Source organism: Chiloscyllium punctatum, chromosome 39 (genome assembly GCF_047496795.1).
Source record: "Chiloscyllium punctatum isolate Juve2018m chromosome 39, sChiPun1.3, whole genome shotgun sequence".
NCBI classification, from domain to species: domain Eukaryota; kingdom Metazoa; phylum Chordata; class Chondrichthyes; order Orectolobiformes; family Hemiscylliidae; genus Chiloscyllium; species Chiloscyllium punctatum.
Window position 1 is genome coordinate 29240919 of NC_092777.1, and position 19870 is coordinate 29260788.

General features: G+C 41.1%; 1 protein-coding gene across 14 annotated transcripts in view; it reads left to right on the forward strand.

Annotated features, from left to right (window-relative positions):
- Window positions 1-19870, forward strand: part of arhgap44a (Rho GTPase activating protein 44a) — a 310627-nt gene that overhangs the window by 209324 nt on the left and 81433 nt on the right. For all 14 annotated transcript variants that reach the window (XM_072558348.1, XM_072558354.1, XM_072558349.1 and 11 more), the window contains exons 5-6: window positions 9104-9215; window positions 12534-12610. In XM_072558348.1, coding sequence (XP_072414449.1) covers window positions 9104-9215; window positions 12534-12610 — 189 coding nt within the window. The remainder of the gene's footprint in view (window positions 1-9103; window positions 9216-12533; window positions 12611-19870) is intronic.

Genomic DNA, 19870 nt, shown 5'->3' on the forward strand with positions numbered 1-19870 from the left:
ATTTAAATGGTGACTTTGGAGGATTCCAGGGGAATTACCCCCACAAATCTTTCAATTTCCCAAGAAATCCCTTCCATATCCGCAATGTTTGGCATCCTGCAGAAATGATTCAGTGACCATTGGAAACACCAGGCATAGAGTCATCGAGTCATAGAGATGTACAGCATGGAAACAGACCCTTTGATCCAACCCGTCCACGCCGACCAGATATTCCAACCCAGTTGAATTATCACTTGACCGCATATGCAAAAGAAAATGGATTACTGAATGGCTGTAAAATTTTAAAATTACTTTCTTTTATCTTTCGATATGCGGTGTACCTCTTTGGTTAGTTTTGTTGCACTACTGTCATTCAATGTGTTGTTGAACTCAGTGCACCTTTCATGAATATTCTCAGCTTGCTCCATGTGACATGCAGCCAAGGTTGTTTAATTTAGATTCCCGTGCATTATTTTCCTTGTTTAGTCTAATTACTCTGCATTTTTCCATATTAAAGTATATTGTTGCTTTCAACTTTCCAATATTGCTTGATATTTGATTTGCCTGTTCCCCTACTGAAGGGCGACACTGATTCATTGGGTGTCAGCAAATAAATTATCTCGATTTAGTTTTATTTTCCCTTGATATATCCTAACCTCACGATATGGTTGAACAAAAGAAAGGATAGTACCTGCCACCTTAAACTATCACAGACAGTTATGAGTGCATTCAGTGAATTATTAAATTATGTACACATCTGTATCTATCAAATTGCCCACCTATTGACTAAACATAAATATAGTCAGGTTCTTTATTTAGATTCCCTACAGTGTAGAAACAGGCCCTTCGGCCCAACAGGTCCACACCGACCCTCCGAAGAGTAACCCACCCAGATCTATTTCCCTCTGACCAATGCACCTTACACTATGGGCAATTTAGCTTGGCCAATTCACCTAACCTGCATATCTTTGGACTGTAGGAGGAAACTGGAGCACCTGGAGGAAAACCCATGCAGACACTGGGAGAATGTGCAAACTCCACATAGACAGTTGCTCAGGCTGGAATCAAACCTGGATCCCTGGTGCTGTGAGGCAGCAGTGCTAACCACTGAACCACCGTGCTGCCCCATTTGGCGTCTAACAAAATTTACACATATTAGACAGCTAATTTCATGTAGTTCTGAATTCTGAGGAAGGGTCAGTGGATTGAAACTCTGATTTCTCTTCATAGAGCTGCTGAGCTTTTCCAGCAATTTCTATTTTTGTAATCAGTGTTATGCAGAGCTTTCCATATTAATTGCCTCTGTTATACATCTACAATTAAAGAACAAAACAAAATCAATCATGTATTTAATGTAACACCCTTACAATAAACATGCCAAAATTATTAACAATGTATAAGATAATTTACAAAAATGAAATGAAAGAAAATTCAACAATCTGTTTGAAGAAATGCCCAGCTTTCGTTACATACTTTTACAGATTGGTGACTGAGTATTGCACTGTCAAAGATTTCTGATGAAACTTTAAACAAAAGCCCATGTGCATATCTAATGTTTTAAAAGGAATAAGGGAAGGCCTTTCAATATCTTAAAAAACACCTAACCTACAATTCACAAGCATTGCAATAATGAGCTGTGGGCAGTGAAATAACTCCACAGAGACTGGTGTCCCATCACCAAATCACCCTTTCTTTACATGTGGACACTCCTCCACACTGATGCAGCTCTCAGAGTGAACAGAGACTCTGACACTCCTGTTTATACCTGTCAGCCAGATTAACAGCCCCAATCAGAAACTCATACTCTATAAGATCCATCTGGCTGACCTTGTTACAATCATTACAGCCACTAGTTGGGAAACCTGTAGTAGCATAGAGGATTTGAACTTCAAGCACTATCCTCAAGTAGCTTCTTAAAGAAAGAGAAATTCCAGTGACACAGTCGATATGGATCCAATCAAGGGGGCGATGCAGACTTTATTTGACTGTGATGAAAGGGATGTGATCCAAAGAGGGCGGAATGAATTCAGGACTTGATAGATTAGGAAAACTGGAGAGTCCAGAAATTGAAGGAATCAGAAGAGGTGTATGCATCCATGAGTAGGAAGACAGTCGCAGGGGAAGGGAGCATCCTAAGAGTAAGGGTGTTTGTAGGAGAAAGTGAGGACTGCCAGATGCTGGAGATCAGAGCTGAAAATGTGTTGCTGGAAAAGTGCAGCAGGTCAGGCAGCATCCAAGGACCAGGAGAATCGACGTTTAGGGCATAAGCCCTTCTTCAGGAATGAAGGGTGTTTGTAGTCAGGAGAGAAAGAGGCAAAGTAGACAAGGGTCCTATTGGCTGGAAACAACCTCTGATCTAGAACAGTAGTTCCTGTAATATTCAGCTCTCCATTCATGCATATTTTTATATAAAATGAACTTGCCTTTTGCTGGAAGCTGACAGCAGCCTATTTGAGTTTAGTACAAACTCCAATTTTAGGCCTTTTTCTGTTCCTGCTTTATATTAATGATCTAGATCTTGGAGTGCAGGGTCAACTTTTAAATTTATGTGTGATATGATACACAATTTGGAAGCATGTAAATTGGAGAAGGACAATGAAAAACAACAAAAGACCATTTTCAATTTGATTGAGTGGGTGGACAATTGGCAGATGGAGATGAATGCAACGAAGTGTGAGGTGATACATTTTGGCAGATAGAACTTAGTGATATAGTATAAGATAAAGGGTGCGACCCTAAAAGGTGTGCAGAAGCAGTGAGACCCAGGTATATGTGCATTTGTCAATAAAGGACAGATAATGAAAAATTAATGGATAAAGTATCCTTGGCTTTATTAACAGGGACATTGAGTAAAGGAATAAGGGTGATATGTTGAACTTATATAAGGCATTAGTAAGACCTCAGCTGGAATATTGTGTACTGTTCTGGGTACCACACATCAAGAAGGATGTGAACACATTGGAGAGGGTTTAATGGAAGTTAACAACAGTAATTGCAAGAAGGAGAAATTTAAACTATCAAGATAAATTAGAGAAATTGTTAGTGTTTACCTCAAGTGCAAAAGATTAAGAGGACAATTGATAGAGATTTTCAAACTCATAATGGGTTGAACTGAGAAGTTGTTCCCTCATAAAAGGATTAAGACTGAGAAGGCATAGATGTGAGCCATTTTGCCAAAAAAAAGGAAATGTAATGAGAGAAAAATATTTTTCATGCAGCAAGTACTACACTCAGCTGCAAGAAGAAACATCCTTTACCCTTCAAACTTGTCAAGGTCATTCAGGAACCTTTACACTTCAGTAAAATTGTCCCTCACTCTTCTGAACTGAAGTGGAAACAAATCCAGTCTGTTTACCCGATCCTTACAAGACAACCTACTCACTCCACATATCAGTCAAGTGAAACTCCTCTCAATCACCTCCAATGCATTTACATCCTTGCTTAAAGAAGGAGTACCAAAACTGCACACAATATTTGAGTTGCAGTCTCACTAATGCCCTGCGTAAATGAAGCATCAAAACCTTACTTTAGTATTTAATTCCTCTCATAATAAAGAATAATGTCTGATTAGGCTTATGACTATAAACTGTACATGCACACTAAAATTTTGAGATTCATGTACTAGAAACTGGCATTCGCTATTTCAGTAATGCTCTGCTTTTTCATTCTTCCTACTACGGTGGCTCAGTGGTTAGCACTGTTGCCTCACAGCACCAGGGACCCGGGTTCGATTCCAGCCTTGGGCAAGTGTCTGTGTGGAGTTTGCACATTATCACTGTGTCTGCGTGGGTTTCCTTCAGGTGCTTCTGGCTTCCTTCCACAATCCAAAGATATACAGGTTGGGTGAACTGGCCATGCTAAATTGCCTATAGTGTTCAGGGATGTGCAAGTTAGGTGCATTGGTCAGGGGTAAATGTAGGGTAGGGGGATGGGTCAGGGTGAGTTATTCTTTGGAGAGTCGCTGTGGACTTGTTGGGCCAAATGTCCTGTTGCCACCCTATAGGGATTCTATGAAAGTGAACAACTTTATGTTTTTCCACAGCACAGTCCATGTGCTAGATTTTTGCTGACTCACTCAATCTGTGTATACATATGTCTTCAAACCCCCAATGCCTCTTTCACAGCAAACAGTCCTAACTATCTGGATGTAGGTTTGCTGGCTGTGTTGGAAGGTTCGATTTTAGATGTTTCATCACCATACTAGGTAACATCTTCACTGAACCTCTGGATGAAGCACTGGTGGTGTAGCCCACTTCCTATTTATATGTTTGGGTTTCCTTGGGTTGGTGACGTCATTTCCCACGATGATGTCATTTCCTGTGTTTTTCTCTCGGGGGTGGAAAATGGGATCCAAGTCACTGTGTTTGTTGACAGAGTTCTGGTTGGAATGCCATGCTTCTAGGAATTCTCATGCATCTCTCTGTTTGGCTTGTCCCCACACAGATCTGTATGAGACTCTATCACAACCTGATATACAACAAATTGTAGGTGATAATTATATTCTAATGAAGGAAAATGGGACATTTCTGTATCAATCTTTATCTCACCATCACCTTTTGAGGGGCAATTTGGAATGGGTAGCTAATGCTGCCCTTGTCAGTGATACCCACAACTCATGAAAGAATAAAACTCTGTTCCTCATTACTGGAAATACTGTCTTGCCAAATTGCTTCAAAATAAAATCTTGAGGGGCATGGATAGGGTAAATAGCCAAGGTCTTTTCCCTTGGGTGAGAGGGTCCAGAACTAAAAAGCACAGGTTAAAGTGAGATGGGAAAGATGTAAAAGGGGACCTAAAGGGGCAACTTTTTCCCACAGAGAGTAGTGCTTGGTGGAATGAGCTGCCAGAGGAAATGGAGGAGAATGGTACAATTACAACATTTAAAAGGCATCTGGATGGGTTGAGGGGGATATGGGCCAAATACTGGCAAATGGGACTAGATTAATTTAGGATATCTGGTTGACAAGTTGGACCAAAGTGTCTGTTTCCATGCTGTACATCTCTATGACATGAACTAATTTAAGTTTTGAAGTTATTTTATGAATAGTGCACAGTGTATGGCAAAGGTGACACCTGTCCAAAGTTGTGCAGTATATCACAGAACATATATTACTGCTGAGAGATAGTTCCACCTCAGGAGGAGAATCTAGAATTCGGGACGTTGTTTCAACAAAGATGGTGATGACAAAGAATTTTTTTTCACTGACTCCCAGTGGAAGCTAGATCTTTGAATATACTTAATTGTGTTGGGCAGATCTTTGGCAGCAAGGGTTATGAGGGACAGGAAGAAAAGTGGAGCTAAGGCCATAATCTTATTGATTGGTGGCACAATATCAAGGGCTGAGTGGCCTACTCCTGCTCCTGTTCCTTATGTTCTTTGATTCTAATCAGATCTGATTGTGTTTGTTGTCACCACAACTGGATGGGACACACTCACTGCCCATCCAGTCACAGTACCTGTGTTGTCACTACTAGCAACGCAGCAGCCAGGTGCCAGCAATAAAGAATAGAAACAAAACAGAAGGCGTTTCCTGAATGTTTAAAATTAATTCAAGTCTTCGGATTGCGATTTGCTCATTGCCCCACTCCAAGCACTAATCCTCACCACACCTGATGCCTCACTGTCTCCATCTCGCTCAGTGTGAGTGGGAGGGAGGCAGTGAGGGGTCAGGAGCAGAGTGACCACCATTGCACAGGCCATCGGGATGCCGAGTGAAGTGGCAAGTGAGAGATCTTGGGGCTGAATGAAGCCGGGAGGAAAGGTGAGCATTGAAAACACAGAGCTGAGGATGGAAAGGGATTCTTGAGCATCAGTGACAACACTCAGTGAATGTGAACCAAGTCAACTGCCCCTTCTAACTCCAGGCACACAGTGATTGCATCAGCAGTGCTATCTTTCTCTGCTAGTGTGGGGGCCTGGAGATACTCCCTACATGTAACTGAATGAATTATCCATGAAGACTTTTGATTTGTTTGCACATACAAATTTATTAAATACTTCTTGGCAGTTTCAGTTACATTAAAATAAATATACAAATTCACCCTTAATGTTTTACAATTAGATATATTTATATCTTAGCCTTGATTTTCCAAATTTCAGTCAGTGGCAAAGTAAATTATCATCAGTAAGATTTTGAAAACCAACTTGATATATTGTATGAGGTATAGTATTTTGTTCAGTTAGTGGTGTTGTGTTGGGTGATTAGTAAAACTGCAATCACATTGTTTTTCTAAGGAGGTTAGCCGCTCTTTCCTCGGATACCAGAAGAAACATCACAACCTATTACATTGGAACTGCTGTGATGTAGCTTTCAGAAAACAGTGCTGTGAGATCCCTTGTCTTTGAATTTTACACTACTGTGTTTTGTCAGCCTGGGTTTAACAAGTTGGTGGATACAGAGATCTATTTAACCTAGTAAGTTGCAAGCTGAGGGAAAGTGGTATCATTGTATTTTGAAAACTCCATTTTGTGCCTAAAAACAAATTAGAATTGACCAAGCCAAACCTGAATCTCCTCCCAAATGTCCCATCAGCATTTGCAGCACACAAAATAAACCTGGTGACCGTGATTGTCAGCCTCACTGCACAACTACCTGTCTCAGGTGATCTACTATCATTTAAACATAAGATCCAGGTCAGTATTAAATTGCTAAAATATCTTAAAGTGCCAAAATACATTTTGGGTTGAGATGTCTAAAAATTAAGCTTAATAATTAAAAACCAAACCAGTTGCACAGTTTGCAGGGCAGCTTTCAGCAGGACTCACCCAGCATGATATATATTGATAATTTTGGACAGACTGTTAACTGCAGCTTGGAGTGGCTGAATACCCCATTGTTAATATTTATACTATATGTGCAGAATGATGCCAAGCCAAGAAGAAATGGTCCTAGCCCCTATTGCTTTCAGCCTTGTGGTAAGGGCCTGTTTTCATCATATGGAAAGTTCCAGGGGCTCCCAAACATTTAACCCCAAGTATGCATGAAGAAGCCTATAACTTTATCATCCTGGAATTAGCTTGCTGAAGAATTTTCTGCTAGTGCCTAAAAGAAGTGCTTTCTTATTTTCATGTGCAAGTCTAGCACATATTGGTCAGCTCTAATTACCCTCGAACTGAGTAGTTTGCTAAGCCATTTCAGAGGGCAGTTAAGAGTCAACCACATTGCTGTTGATCTGGAGTCACATGGAGACAAGAGCAGATGAGGGTTTCCTTCCTTAAAGGACATTCATGATCCAGATAAGTTTTTAGAAAAATTAATGATGGTTGTCATGGTCATGATCACTGAGACTAGCTCTATATTCCAGCTCTATATAATGGTAAGATTTGAACCCTTGTCCCCAAAGCATTAAGGGCTGTGCCTTCTGGGTTGCCACACTGTCACAATTGAGTGATGCTGTCCCATTTGCAGTATGCAGTAAAACCTTGAAAAGTTAGGCTGATATTTAATTATATTCAATGTAGACTTTGCCATGTGGAATAATACAGCATCCCACTCTCCATGAGCAGCACTTTGTAACATTGGAGTGCAAATAACAGTTGCAAAATATCACTTTCTTCAAAATGTAATGTTGTTCATTTTAAAAGAGAGAGAAAAAGAACAAAGTGTTATTTGAATGAAAAAAAAGTTGCAGAAAACTGCAACACTAAAGGACTTGGGGGGACTTGTACACAAAACACAGAAAGCTAAAACACAGATGCAGCAAGTAATCAGGAAAGCAAATGGAATGCTGGCCTTTATCTCAAGGGAGTTGGAGTAGAAGTGTAGGGAAGTCTTACTGCAGCTGTTCAATCTAGAGTACTGCATGTAGTTTTGTGCCTTTATTTAAGGAAAGATATCATGTCATTGGAGGTAGTTCACAGAAGGTTCATGAGGTAGGGAGGGATTGTCTTATGAGCAAAGATTAAACAAATTGGCATCCTACTAACTGGAATTTAGAAGGTTGAGAGGTGATCTCATTGAAACCTATAGGATTCCTAAGGGGCCTGACAGGGTAAATGCTGAGATGATGTTTCCCCTCATGGGAGAGTCTAGGACCAGAGGGTGTAGTCTCAGAATAAAGGGGCATCAATTTAAGACAGAGATGAGAAGGAACTTCTTCTCTCAGAGGATTGTGAGTCTTTGGAGTTCTTTGCTGCCAAGAGCTACGGGGGCAGAGTCCTTGTGTACATTTAAGGTGAGATAGATAAATCCTTGAGGATTATGGGGAAAGGACAGGAAAATGGATGTGAGGAATTTGGATTAGCCATGATGCTCTGGAATGACAGAGCAGACTTGAGGGGCCAAATGGCCTACTCATAATCCTATTTCTTATGGTGTTTCAATAAATTTCAGACACATAAAACCACATTCTGAGGTGGAGTTACATGGGAATGCATGACAGTCAACGTGCACATGGCAAAGAGCCGTGGATAACAAATGAGAGAAATGGGCAACTAAATCTGATTTTGATGGACAGGAAGCTCTGAATTGCTCTGGTTGTAAAGGAAGGAACAGCAATTGGACTGAGAGAAATACTGAGTACCACAGAATTGTGAAAACTAATCGATAGACTATGGGCTCTGTTATGACTATCAGAACAGAAGTGTTTCACTTATTTGTTACAAAGAAATTATATAGTTAGGATATCTCAGCTTAATGTATTGATACATTAGAGTAATTTGGGAAATGTAATGCAGATAAAATAGTTACAATCTTGTGCAATGATTTTATTCCTTTAAATACATGGCCAACAAATAATCTAAAATCTACCTTCCAGGTAATGTACAGGGTGAGTGCTTCACAGGCAAGTTTAAAAGTTACACAACATGCCAAATGGCAACATATTGTCAAGAAACAACCTTTTTGATGAGGTTGAGACTTTGTTTATGCCAGGTTTCCAAAAAAAATCGAACCAAAGATCTCCCAGTGACTGTAGCTGACTTTGTACAGAAATGGAAACTTACACATTTTGCTTCGAAAATATTTATGTTGTTTCTGCAAATTCCAAATTATGTAATTGGGATTGCTGTTGCCTTTTCGAAAATGAAAATTAAACCTCAAAAGGAATATTACGGTTCATTTATAATGATAGCTTCTGCAGAAAGAGTTCAATATAATGTGGCTCATGTCCTGCTTCTTTACAGGAAGATGCTGAAGATGTGCGGTGACACAGAAGACAGGCTAGCCCAGGAACTTATCCTCTTCGAGCTACAGATAGAACGAGATGTGATAGAGCCACTGTTTGTGTTAGCTGAGGTAAGAATTGTGTTGAGATTTCCCTGGATAGCCAGGAGCTCTTCCTATATAATAAAAACAAAGCATCTGAAATAAAAATAACAGTTGAAGAAGATAATAGGTCAGATCACATTCTTGAAGATCAAAGACAGATTGAGATAGAATTTACTTAGGCTATTCTCTGGTCATCTGGGACCTCGCCTGTAGCTAAAGGGTATACAAAGGTCTCTGTCAAGACTCTAGCAATCTCTTCCCTCTCCTCCCTCAGTATCTTGGGAAAACCTCATCAGGTGCTGGGGACTTACCTACCTTAATGTTTTCAAGACACCCAACATTATCCCCTTTTTAATATTAACATGCCTTAGAATATCAACATACTTCTCCCCAATCTTACCATCATCCATATAATCCATATCGTCATCCATACCATCCATGTCCTTTCCCCTGGTGAATACTGATGCAAAGTACTTATGAAGGATTTCACCCACTTCCTCTGGCTCCATGCATGAATTCCCTCCTTTATCCTTGAGTGGATCTATCCTTTCCCTAGCTACCCTTCTGCTCCTTGTCTTCCTGTTCAATGCCTTGGATTCTCCTTAATCCTACTTGCCTAGGACGTTTAAGGGCCCTTTAAGCCCTCCTAATTCTTCGTTTAAGTACTTTTTCCGACTTTCTTTATATTCATCAAAGATTTTGTCTGATTTCAATTTCCTAAAGCTTCCATATGCTTCCTTATTCTTTTTGATTAAACTTGCAATATCCCTTGTCATTCAAGATTTCCCAAATCTTGCCACCTTTACTTTTCATCCTACAGGTACATGCTGGTCCTGAACTCTGATCAACTAGCTTTTTAAGGCTCCCTGATTTCCAGTGTGGATTTACCCTCAAACAGTTGCCTCAATCTAATTGCCCCCCTTCCTCCCTCAGTTCCTGGGGAATCTGTGCTCAATATGCCACTCCTTGAGTACTTATCACATTTACGTATCCATTTATAGGTCCTGGAACTATGACCGGGTGATGCTTAAAAATAGTCCTCACTTCTTACTCAGAAGAAACACATATTTAGTTAGTTCTGTCCTTTGCCTTTTCTATGTTTTCCTTTCATACTCTGTTTTATCTAATTGTGTTGTGATTACTTTCTATCATACTGTTCTTGTGCACATGTTGCCTTCGATGATTTTATCACAATTTAATGCCTGTGGCCAGAATTATTTTTAGTGCTGATTATTTCCAGTATTCATTATATGCCCTTGCATTTTGAAATGTCAGTTGGCTGCAGAAAGGTACTTTTTTATTGCAGCTGGTGACATTGGATTCTTCAGTGCTCGACCCTAGATTAGTGATTCTCTGTGGTTCCAAAGAAAACTAAAAGCATTTTATGTAAGTTTAGTTGAGATCAAAAACTCCAAGAAGAAAATCACCCAGAGGTAGTCAATAAAGCCGAGATGACAGACTGCAACCACATGAAAGGAACCACAACATTTTCTGATGTGTAATCAACATGATCATGTTCCATCAACCACTTTTCTGTACACAAAATTCCTTCCCATAAAGGAGGTTATAGCCAGGTTATCCTCGGCACCATACATTAGGGAAGGTGTGCGGGTTTTAGAAGAGTGCTTCCCAAACGCTGGGTCATGAGTTCCCCTTGCAGTGTCCTTGAAGTATAAGTGAGATCACAAGCTTCCCTTCCTCCAAGACTGTGCCCTGCAGTGAGGTCCTAGTGGCAGCAAGTCCTGCCTTGTCCAGCTCCTGTCTCACTTGCTCAATGAGCTGTGGTTGAGGAGAACAACAGATTTATGGCTGGCTGGAGAGGATTCATGTGTGGGCTGGACCCCAAAAATAAAGAAGCTACCAGTCCAGCATTCACACCAAGTGAGATGTCAGCTGAGGAGCTTCTCATGCTGGCAAGCTAAGGTGAATGGCTGCCATCATTATAGAGGATAATGTGCAGTACAGTCAACAAGAGGAAAGGACTTTCACTGAATTTCAATTATCATAGAATTCTGATAGCTTGACACAAACCTACAAAAGGAAATTAAATTAGAACAATTTGACAAAGAACTTTCAAAACACAGATTTTTGTTTTGTCAATGGTTCTCTAAAATGCATTTATTGGAGTCAGGTCTCCATTCACTTTCATGTATTGAAATGAGGCCACACTGGAAAATACTGTAGGAAACATTGCTTTGGAGATGACACAGAGCAGATTCTCAAGGATGGTCCCAAGTACTGAGGGATTTCAATTACTTGGACAAGCTGTATACAAACGTATGAAATAGGAACAGAAGTGGGCAATACAGCCACTCGAACCTGCTCTGTCATTCAATAAGATCACAGCTGATCCATTTATGTTTCATATTCCACATTCCCATTCATCCCCAATAACTTTAATTCCCTTGCCAAACATGAATGTATTCACCTCTGTCTTAAAAATATTCAATAACCCCTGCCATCTGAGGCAGAAAGTACTGAAACAAAACCCTCTGAAAGGAAAAGATATCACGCCCATTTCCATCCTAAAAGAGCGACCTTAATTTTAAAACAATGCCTCCTACTTGCTGGAGTCACCCACAGGAGGAAATATCCTTTCCACATCCACTTTGTCAAGACCATTCAGAGTCTTATACACTTCTGTAATGTCACCATTCATTCTTCTAAACTCCAATGGAAACATGCCCAGTCTGTTCAATCTTTCATCACAAGACAATCCATACATTCCAGCTCTCAATCGAATAAACCCCCTGCAAACCACCTCCAATGCCTTCACATCCTTCCTGAAATAAGGAGACAAAAATTGCACACAATTCAAGATGCAGTCCCACTGCTATCCTGTAAAATTGAAATAACAACCTTACTTTGATGTTCAGTTCATCTCATAATAAAGGATAGCATTCCATTAGCCTATTTGATTACATGTTGTACCTGCATACTAACCTTTTGTCACTCAGACACCAGAACACTTAATTTCTCTGCATCTTGGATTTCCACAATTATTCTCCATTTAAGTGATATTATGATTTTTTTGTTCTTCTAGCTAAAGTGGACAACTTTGCATTTTTCCAAATTGCACTCCATCTGCCGGAATTTAGTTCACTGACTCAATCATTCTGTAATCTGGACTGCTCTCCTTTAGAATAGGAAATTTTTAGATGAGATTTGAGAGAGGTGTCCAAAGCTTCTAAATACAGATTTCTTATCTCAATGTTTTAATTGTTGAGTTTCCTTGTGTTCCACTGATGGGAATCTTAGTTTGAAAAATTCAAAATATGCTATCAAAAGTAAGTTATTATTTTCAATCAAATAAAAAGGATGAATTGCACTGTTTTTCTCCTTTAGGTGGACATTCCTAATATTCAAAAACAGAGAAAACATTTAGCAAAACTTGTATTGGACATGGATTCAGCTCGAACACGGTAATCAGGATTTTTACTTTATCTTTCTGTTTGAAAGTTGAATTTATGAGAGCTAAACTACTTTACTTTCTTTTTCCCCATGTCATTATTCAATGGAGCCTTAAAACAATTCCGATATAAAGGATTTAGCTAGAGAGTTGCTTGACTTCCACCGAGATTGATAGGTTCTTGTTGTCTAGAGGAATTAAGGGCTACGGGGAGAACGCTGGCAAGTGGAGCTGAAATGCGCATCAGCCATGATTGAATGGCGGAGTGGACTCGATGGGCCGAATGGCCTTACTTCCACTCCTATGTCTTATGGTCTTATGGTCTAATATGATGGGAATCTTAATTTGAATAATAAAAAATATAAAATGGGAATGATAGCACGGTTAGTAATATTACAGAAGCCTGCAGTATCAAGCAGAGTTGTGAGTTCACAATTGCACCACAGCAGATGTTCAGGTTGAAATGAGTTAATCAAGTAAATCTGGAATAAACCATTAGTATCGATAATGGTGACAACGCAACAGGTTGTTGTAAAACCCAAACTGGTAATGTCTTTCAGGGAAAGAAATTTGTTGAGTTTGCATATTTTGAGCAATAGTTGCAAACCCACATCATATTCCTGATGAAGGGCTTTTGCCCGAAACATCAATTTTGCTGCTCCTCGGATGCTGCCTGAACTGCTGTGCTCTTCCAGCACCACTAATCCATATATAACCCACATTAATGTCACTGCCCTGTGAAGTAATCTAGCAACTGAAGAAGACAACTCACTGTTGTATTCTCAAGGGTATTTGGGAGTCGTCCATAAATACTGGCCTTGTCAGTAACACATAACATTTGGGAATAAATCAAACTCTCTCTCCCTGCATTCCCATTCTTTGTGTTTCTCCTTCCATGTCTGTCTGTATGTATTGAGCCCTGTTATATTACAAATTGGTTCCTCTCGACATTCCCTCATGTGTAAACTGTATGGATTAGGAAGGCCCAGGGCTCTCAGTCACAGTAATGGAACCAGGTTAGATGCTAGAAGAGATTCTGCTGCCAGGGAATAGGGAGCCTATAATTTCTGATTCTCTAAATTCCTTCAAACTAGAGCAGGGTCTGTTTCTGGCCAGAGATCAGCTCTTTGAAAATCTGGAAACTGCAGCAAATTATCGTAACTAGAGGAATCTTCTGGGCAAGTTATAATCACCTGAAAAGGAATTTTCCAAATGTCCATTTCCTGCTGTTGGCTGGAGTTTCTATTTAGTTTGTCACCTCTATTATCAGGAGAGTGTGGTGGGAAATGTATAAAACATCAGAGTTTATGTTGTGGGGGTGGATGGACAAAGGATCTTATTCCTTTCAATCATCATCATATGTTCATATATTTTTCCTGTGTATCTGATTGTCTCTGATTATTGTTCAGACTCTCCCATTGTCTATAAGCTCTCTTCCAGTACTTCTAATCCCATCAATAATTTTCCTAATTTTTCACCTGCTTCTCTTTTTACTTTGCTCCTTCCATCATGTCTTTTCTTGTTCCACTTTCCCACTCCTGTTTCTCTCACATTGTCCCTTTCTTTCTATATGTGGAACCTAAAACTCACTATCTCCAGGCATATCTCGAGACCTTGATCCTATCATAGCAGACATCAAGGTGTGAGTGTCATTTTGCTGTGTTTACCTGAACAAGGCCACTGCATCTCAGTCTCTAGATTGGAGTGGTGCTGGAAAAGCACAGTAGGTCAGGCAGCATCCGAGGAGCAGGAAAATCAATGTTTCGGGCAAAAGCCCTTCATCACTGCATTTCAATGCAGAGTCTTACACATGGATTCCTCTTCTGGATGGGGTTGAATGAGAGAGTGTCGTGACAAGAGGAGGGTTGGAGGTGAAAAACCAATCAAGTGGTGAGATCCTTTGTCCTGCTCCAGGCCACAAGGTAGTGAGTGCACGAAGCGAAAAACAGTGAGTGTGCAGAATGCAAATGACGGTAATAGCCTCGGATATCTAAGGCTGGGACAGGGGGACTCTGTCAGACTGCCAGAAAGTGGGTGGCTGGAATGAGCAAGGACGCTAAAGCTGGGGTAGTTAGGCCCAGATCATAATAATGAAGCAGGAGGCTTGAAAATGGCAATGAAATACAATCATTTCTAATAAATGAGAGGTGGTTGTCTGGTGGAAATGACACACAGCTCATAATTTAGAGGATGAAGCTAATGTTCCAGAGTCGTCAGTTTAAACCTCCCCATAGTAATTGTTGGAATTTAAATTCATTTAATAAACCTGATACATCGGTGGTGGTGACTACATTGACCATTGTCAGGCAGTATAAAAACGCATCTTGTTCATTAATATCCTTTTAGGGAAGAAAATCTGCTGTCCGTACCTGGTCTGACCTACATGTGACTCCAAACCCACAGCAATGTGATTGGCTCTTAACAACCCTCTGAAATGGCCCAGCAAGTCACTCAGTTTAAGGGAGTTTGGAGATGAGCAACAAAACTTGGCCTTGTCAACAACAGCCACACCATTCCATGCAAGAATAAAATCACTTAAACTTGGAGAAAAGGCCAATATTGCTACTGTTGCAAATATTCCAGTTGTAATTTTCTTTAGAAATCACAGCTACCAACAAGTCAGACATGGTGGAAAGACAAAAGGCTGAATCTTATTTTTTTTTACTGACTAAGTCCAAGTTGCAATGAGTGTTTTGGGGGATTGGTGCCATGAGGCATAGTGAGTTGTCTTATCATGTGTTACTAAAACTGTGCATTAACTACCTACCTGACCCCATGGTGTCCCTTATGACCAATTCCGACCCCTTCTTGGATCATGCTATTCTGAGAACAAGTCACCACTCAGCCAGTATCCCACAATTCACCAGTGTCCCTTGCATCCATGCCATCTTTAAATTCCTGTTGCACACCCGGACTAGCTCTCAGTCTGGAGCTGCCCTGCATGGTTCTTGACATTTACCTCAGACATGACAAATCTGTGCACAGAGACCTGGAAGTCCTGCCAGATACTTTGGTGCCCAGGCAGGATTTCCTCTTGTCTCAAGACTACTAGTGGAGACCATGACACCAAACAATGCCAGCCTGTTCTGAGGTTCCACCTAGGTTAAAGTAATCTCAGCCATTTGGAGAAATGGACTGTACCATAGAAAGAAGTTTAATGGCCTTCTCCAGTCTGCTGTCATTAGCGCCACCATCTTCCCTCCAATACCTAACACTCATTCTGCTCTACTACCACACCCAACTCACGCTGAGCTCAATCCTTCTTACTATTCCAGGAAACATCTTCCCTCATTTGCTCTTACCCATCCCTACCCTGGCCACTTAACATCCTTGCCCTTTGCACTGCCTTCTCATTTGTTCAGGACACCTCCTCACCTACACCAAAAATAACAGCTGTGGCACCCACTTTCATCTCCCTCAGCGGCAAGGCAAGTTGGAAATACAAGCCTGGTATCTCTGGCTGAAAGGGCAAAGCACAAAAATGCAATTTAAGACAGGAATGCTGTGAGTGTCCGGCTCGGCTCAGAGTGAGTGCATGCTATGACCGTGAGTGAAGAGCCAGGAGATGCAGTCTGGTCAGTCTGTGAGCTAGGTGTGTGTCCCTGAGCACACAGTGTCCTTACTGCAGCATTACAGTGACAGTGCAGCACTGAAGTGCAGAGGTGTCCTATAAGTGTATTGGAGATGCGCCATGAGGATCCTTAGAGGGCGGCATGTATTGGAAGCCAATGTCTGTGGTTGTGGAGTGCATGTGGACAGTGCTCATGGAGCCTGCCCTAAGATGTTGGAGCCCAGTGCCCATATGGAGATCCTTTGGAGCAAACAGCATGCTGAATTTGTCAGGTACCCACTCTGGTGTCCGTGCCAAAAATTCTCAATATCTCCCTCGTTGATAAGAGAGGGCTAAATATTAATGAGACATGTCGCTCCATCAACAAGGTTTTTAACAAGCAATAGTCCCTCTTATTTGGCAACTTGTTCAACTGGAAACTGGCTAAACTACTCATGAGAACCATAAAAGATAGTGTAATTTGTTCTGCTGTTGGGATTGGACTCAGTGGACTTCTTACATGATTCTGCCACAAATCTCAGCACAGCTCATACTACAATTAGCTTCAATCTATTAGTTTTGAAAAGGGAATCACTTTTAGTAGCACTGTTATCGGAGCTTCAATCTATATTTATGTTGTAGCCAAAACTCTTCATGCATCTACAGTTTTCATGAAATCTGGCATCTGGACACAACCATGATAAAGCTCAGGGTTGGCAGACCTGCTGCGACCAAACAGTAAGGCAGGATCCCAGAACTACAGTCTGGAGCTGATAGCTGGGGAATGGGTGCAGGAGGATGGGGGCTGTAGACTAACTGGTCCGTGGGGAATAAATCTTGACATTCACAACTGAGATCTGTTATCATCTAATGACATTGATAATGATATACTTACTCAAACTGACAATGGAAATACACACAAGAAAATATTAAGCATGTCTGTTGCTATAACTATATTGAATTATTGGATAAGCATCATGTTCAGTTGGTCCACAATGTGTTCTCCGAATAATAGAGGAGGTTCTAAGGGATGTTCCATAATAAGTCAAGAGTGTGGTGCTGGAAAAGCATAGCAGGTCAGGCAGCATCTGAGGAGCAGAAGAGTCAATGTTTCAGGCATAAACCCTTCATGATGAAATTCCTGATGAAGGGTTTATGCCCGAAACGTCAACTCTCCTGCCCCTCGGAAGCTACCTGACCCGGTGTGCTTTTCCAGCACCACACTCTCGACTCTGATCTCCAGCATCTGCAGTCCTCACTTTCTCCTATTTTCCATAATAACCCCAAATGTTCTGAAATATTTCAGCATTTCTCCATCATAAGGGCAATATTGTGCCTTTTCTTCCCTAAGAGATGATGCACACAATTGCTTCAAGCCAATTTTACATTCAACCTTCTCTCCCCCATTCTCAATCCATTTGCAGTATTGTTAAGATTCTGTTGCCAGAAAGCCCCTGCTCACTTATAACTTGCCCAGTTTATAAGCCCCACACACATGAATTTCCCGGATATTGCAGGAATTTGGTGTACATTTGGTGCCAAAAGTATAGACCCAGCTGACCCTGAGTCACGAGTGATATCATCGAAAGTGAGATTTCTGGCATTTGAAATCAATTAGTTTGCATTTGTTTTTGCAGCGTTCTGAATCAAGACCTGCATCAGGGATATTAGCCAGGGTGCACTCAAAATGTTCAGGCCTCCATCTCCTCACCCCAATTACGGAATGACGAAGCATTTGAAATGGCCTTTCCAAATTGGGAATGCTCCAATTTACAAAATGCTGAAGGAGGAGTTCCACACAATAACAATTAACCTCAATGACGAAGGCTGTTGGTGTTCCAATGCACCTTGAATTTATTCCAAAACTCAAGGGCCATGCCCTTGTCTCAATCAGATATGGAATTATCACTGTGTGTCGTTGTATGCTGGACCTTGTTTGAAAATGTCTGTCTGTTTTTACTCGTATGTCTCTGCTTCTTTTGGGATGGTGGGGGATATGTGGGAGCTATTAGAGATTTAAGTCTTCAGGGGTAATAGGTGATGGTCCTCACTTAATTTGGAGGAGAAGACTTGGTTTTACATGCAGTACAATCAGATCTATTTACTTTCGGAATGAGAGATTATAGTTATCCTATTTTACAGTTTTGCAGTATGTTTTTTTGTAATGCTTGGTTACAATCCAGAAGTCTGATCTGTGCTTGCCACAGCAATTAGAATTCTGCAGCTGCTTATTTGAAATCTAAATTACTCACAGGCAGCAGCTCTGCATAAATCCTCTCAACTGCACACTTTATAAAATGGTTTGTCTTTACCTTTTCAAATGGTTTGTCTTTACCTTTGTCTTGACCATTTACCTTTTCAAAGCCCCCTTTTTTTAGGCATCAAATCAGGCATAGGTTCATTAGGCCACGCACATAAATTTTTTTAAAAAAGGATTTAAAAGGACCTAGCAGCTGTTAGTATTTCAGTCCGAGCCACATGCCAATCATTGCTGCCTTGGAGATTACGACCCCAGAATCTCACGTGGGTCTATGATCCATAGGTTGGGAAGCCCTTCACTAAATGATCCAATTTTAAAGGGAACGGAAGAATTATCAGACCCTGTGCTGTGTGCCCATAAATCTTTGAAGATGGCAGGATAAGCAGCATGGTGACTCAGTGATTAGCACTGCTGTCTCACAGCGCCAGGGACCCAGTTTCAATTCCAGCCTTGGGCAGCTGACTGTGTGGAGTTTGCATATTCTCCCTGTGTCTGTACGGGTTTCCTCCGGGTGCTCTGGTTTCCTCCCACAGTTCAAAGATGTGCAGATTAAGTGAATTGACCAGGCGAAATTGCCCATAGTGTTCAGGGATGTGTAGGCTATGTGCATTAGCAAGGGGAAATGTAGAGTAGTAGGATAGGGGAATGGGTCTGGGTGGGATACTCTTTGGACGGTCAGCGTGGACTTGTTGGGCCAAAGGGCCTGTTTCACACTGTAGGGATTCTATAAAGTGCAGTTAATGATGGAAATGGGACTCTAAACTATTTGCTCAAAATGGCACTGACTTGTCCATCAAGCTGCAGCACGTTTTCAGTCCAAACACCTTAATGATGATTAGCAAAAGAAAAGGGAAAAAAGGCAATATTTCACTCCAGAGCCCAGTACCTCATGGGATATCCTGCTCCATGTAGCCAGAGATCTGTGGGTCGAGAATCAGTCTGTTCAGTCATGGAAAGACACGCGCTTGAAATGTACAACCCTGAGTTGACGCCATTCTTGATTCAAGGGGAAGCTGACGGTGAAGATGTTGATTGTCATACCTTAGGAGGGATGTGATACCTTGGAGGCAGCAAAGAAGTTTACTAAAATATTTAGATTCCACCAGGGCCACTCAGCTCCTGACTTCATTACAGCATTGGTTCAAACACGGACAAAACAGCTGAATTCTAGAGGCGAGGTGAGAGTGACAGCCCTTGACATCAAGGCTGCATTCGACTGAGTGTGGTCTCAAAGAGCCCTGGCAAAACTGGAATCAATGGGAATCAGAGGGCAAACTCTTTGGTGGATAGAGTCATACCTGACACACAGCAAAATGGTCTTGTTTGTTGGAGATCAGACATCTCAGGCTCGAGGATATTGCTGCAGGTGTTCCTCAGGGTAGTGTCCTAGGCCTAACCATCTTCGGCTGCTTCAGCAATGACTTATCCACCATCATAAGATCAGGAAGTGGGATGTTCACTGA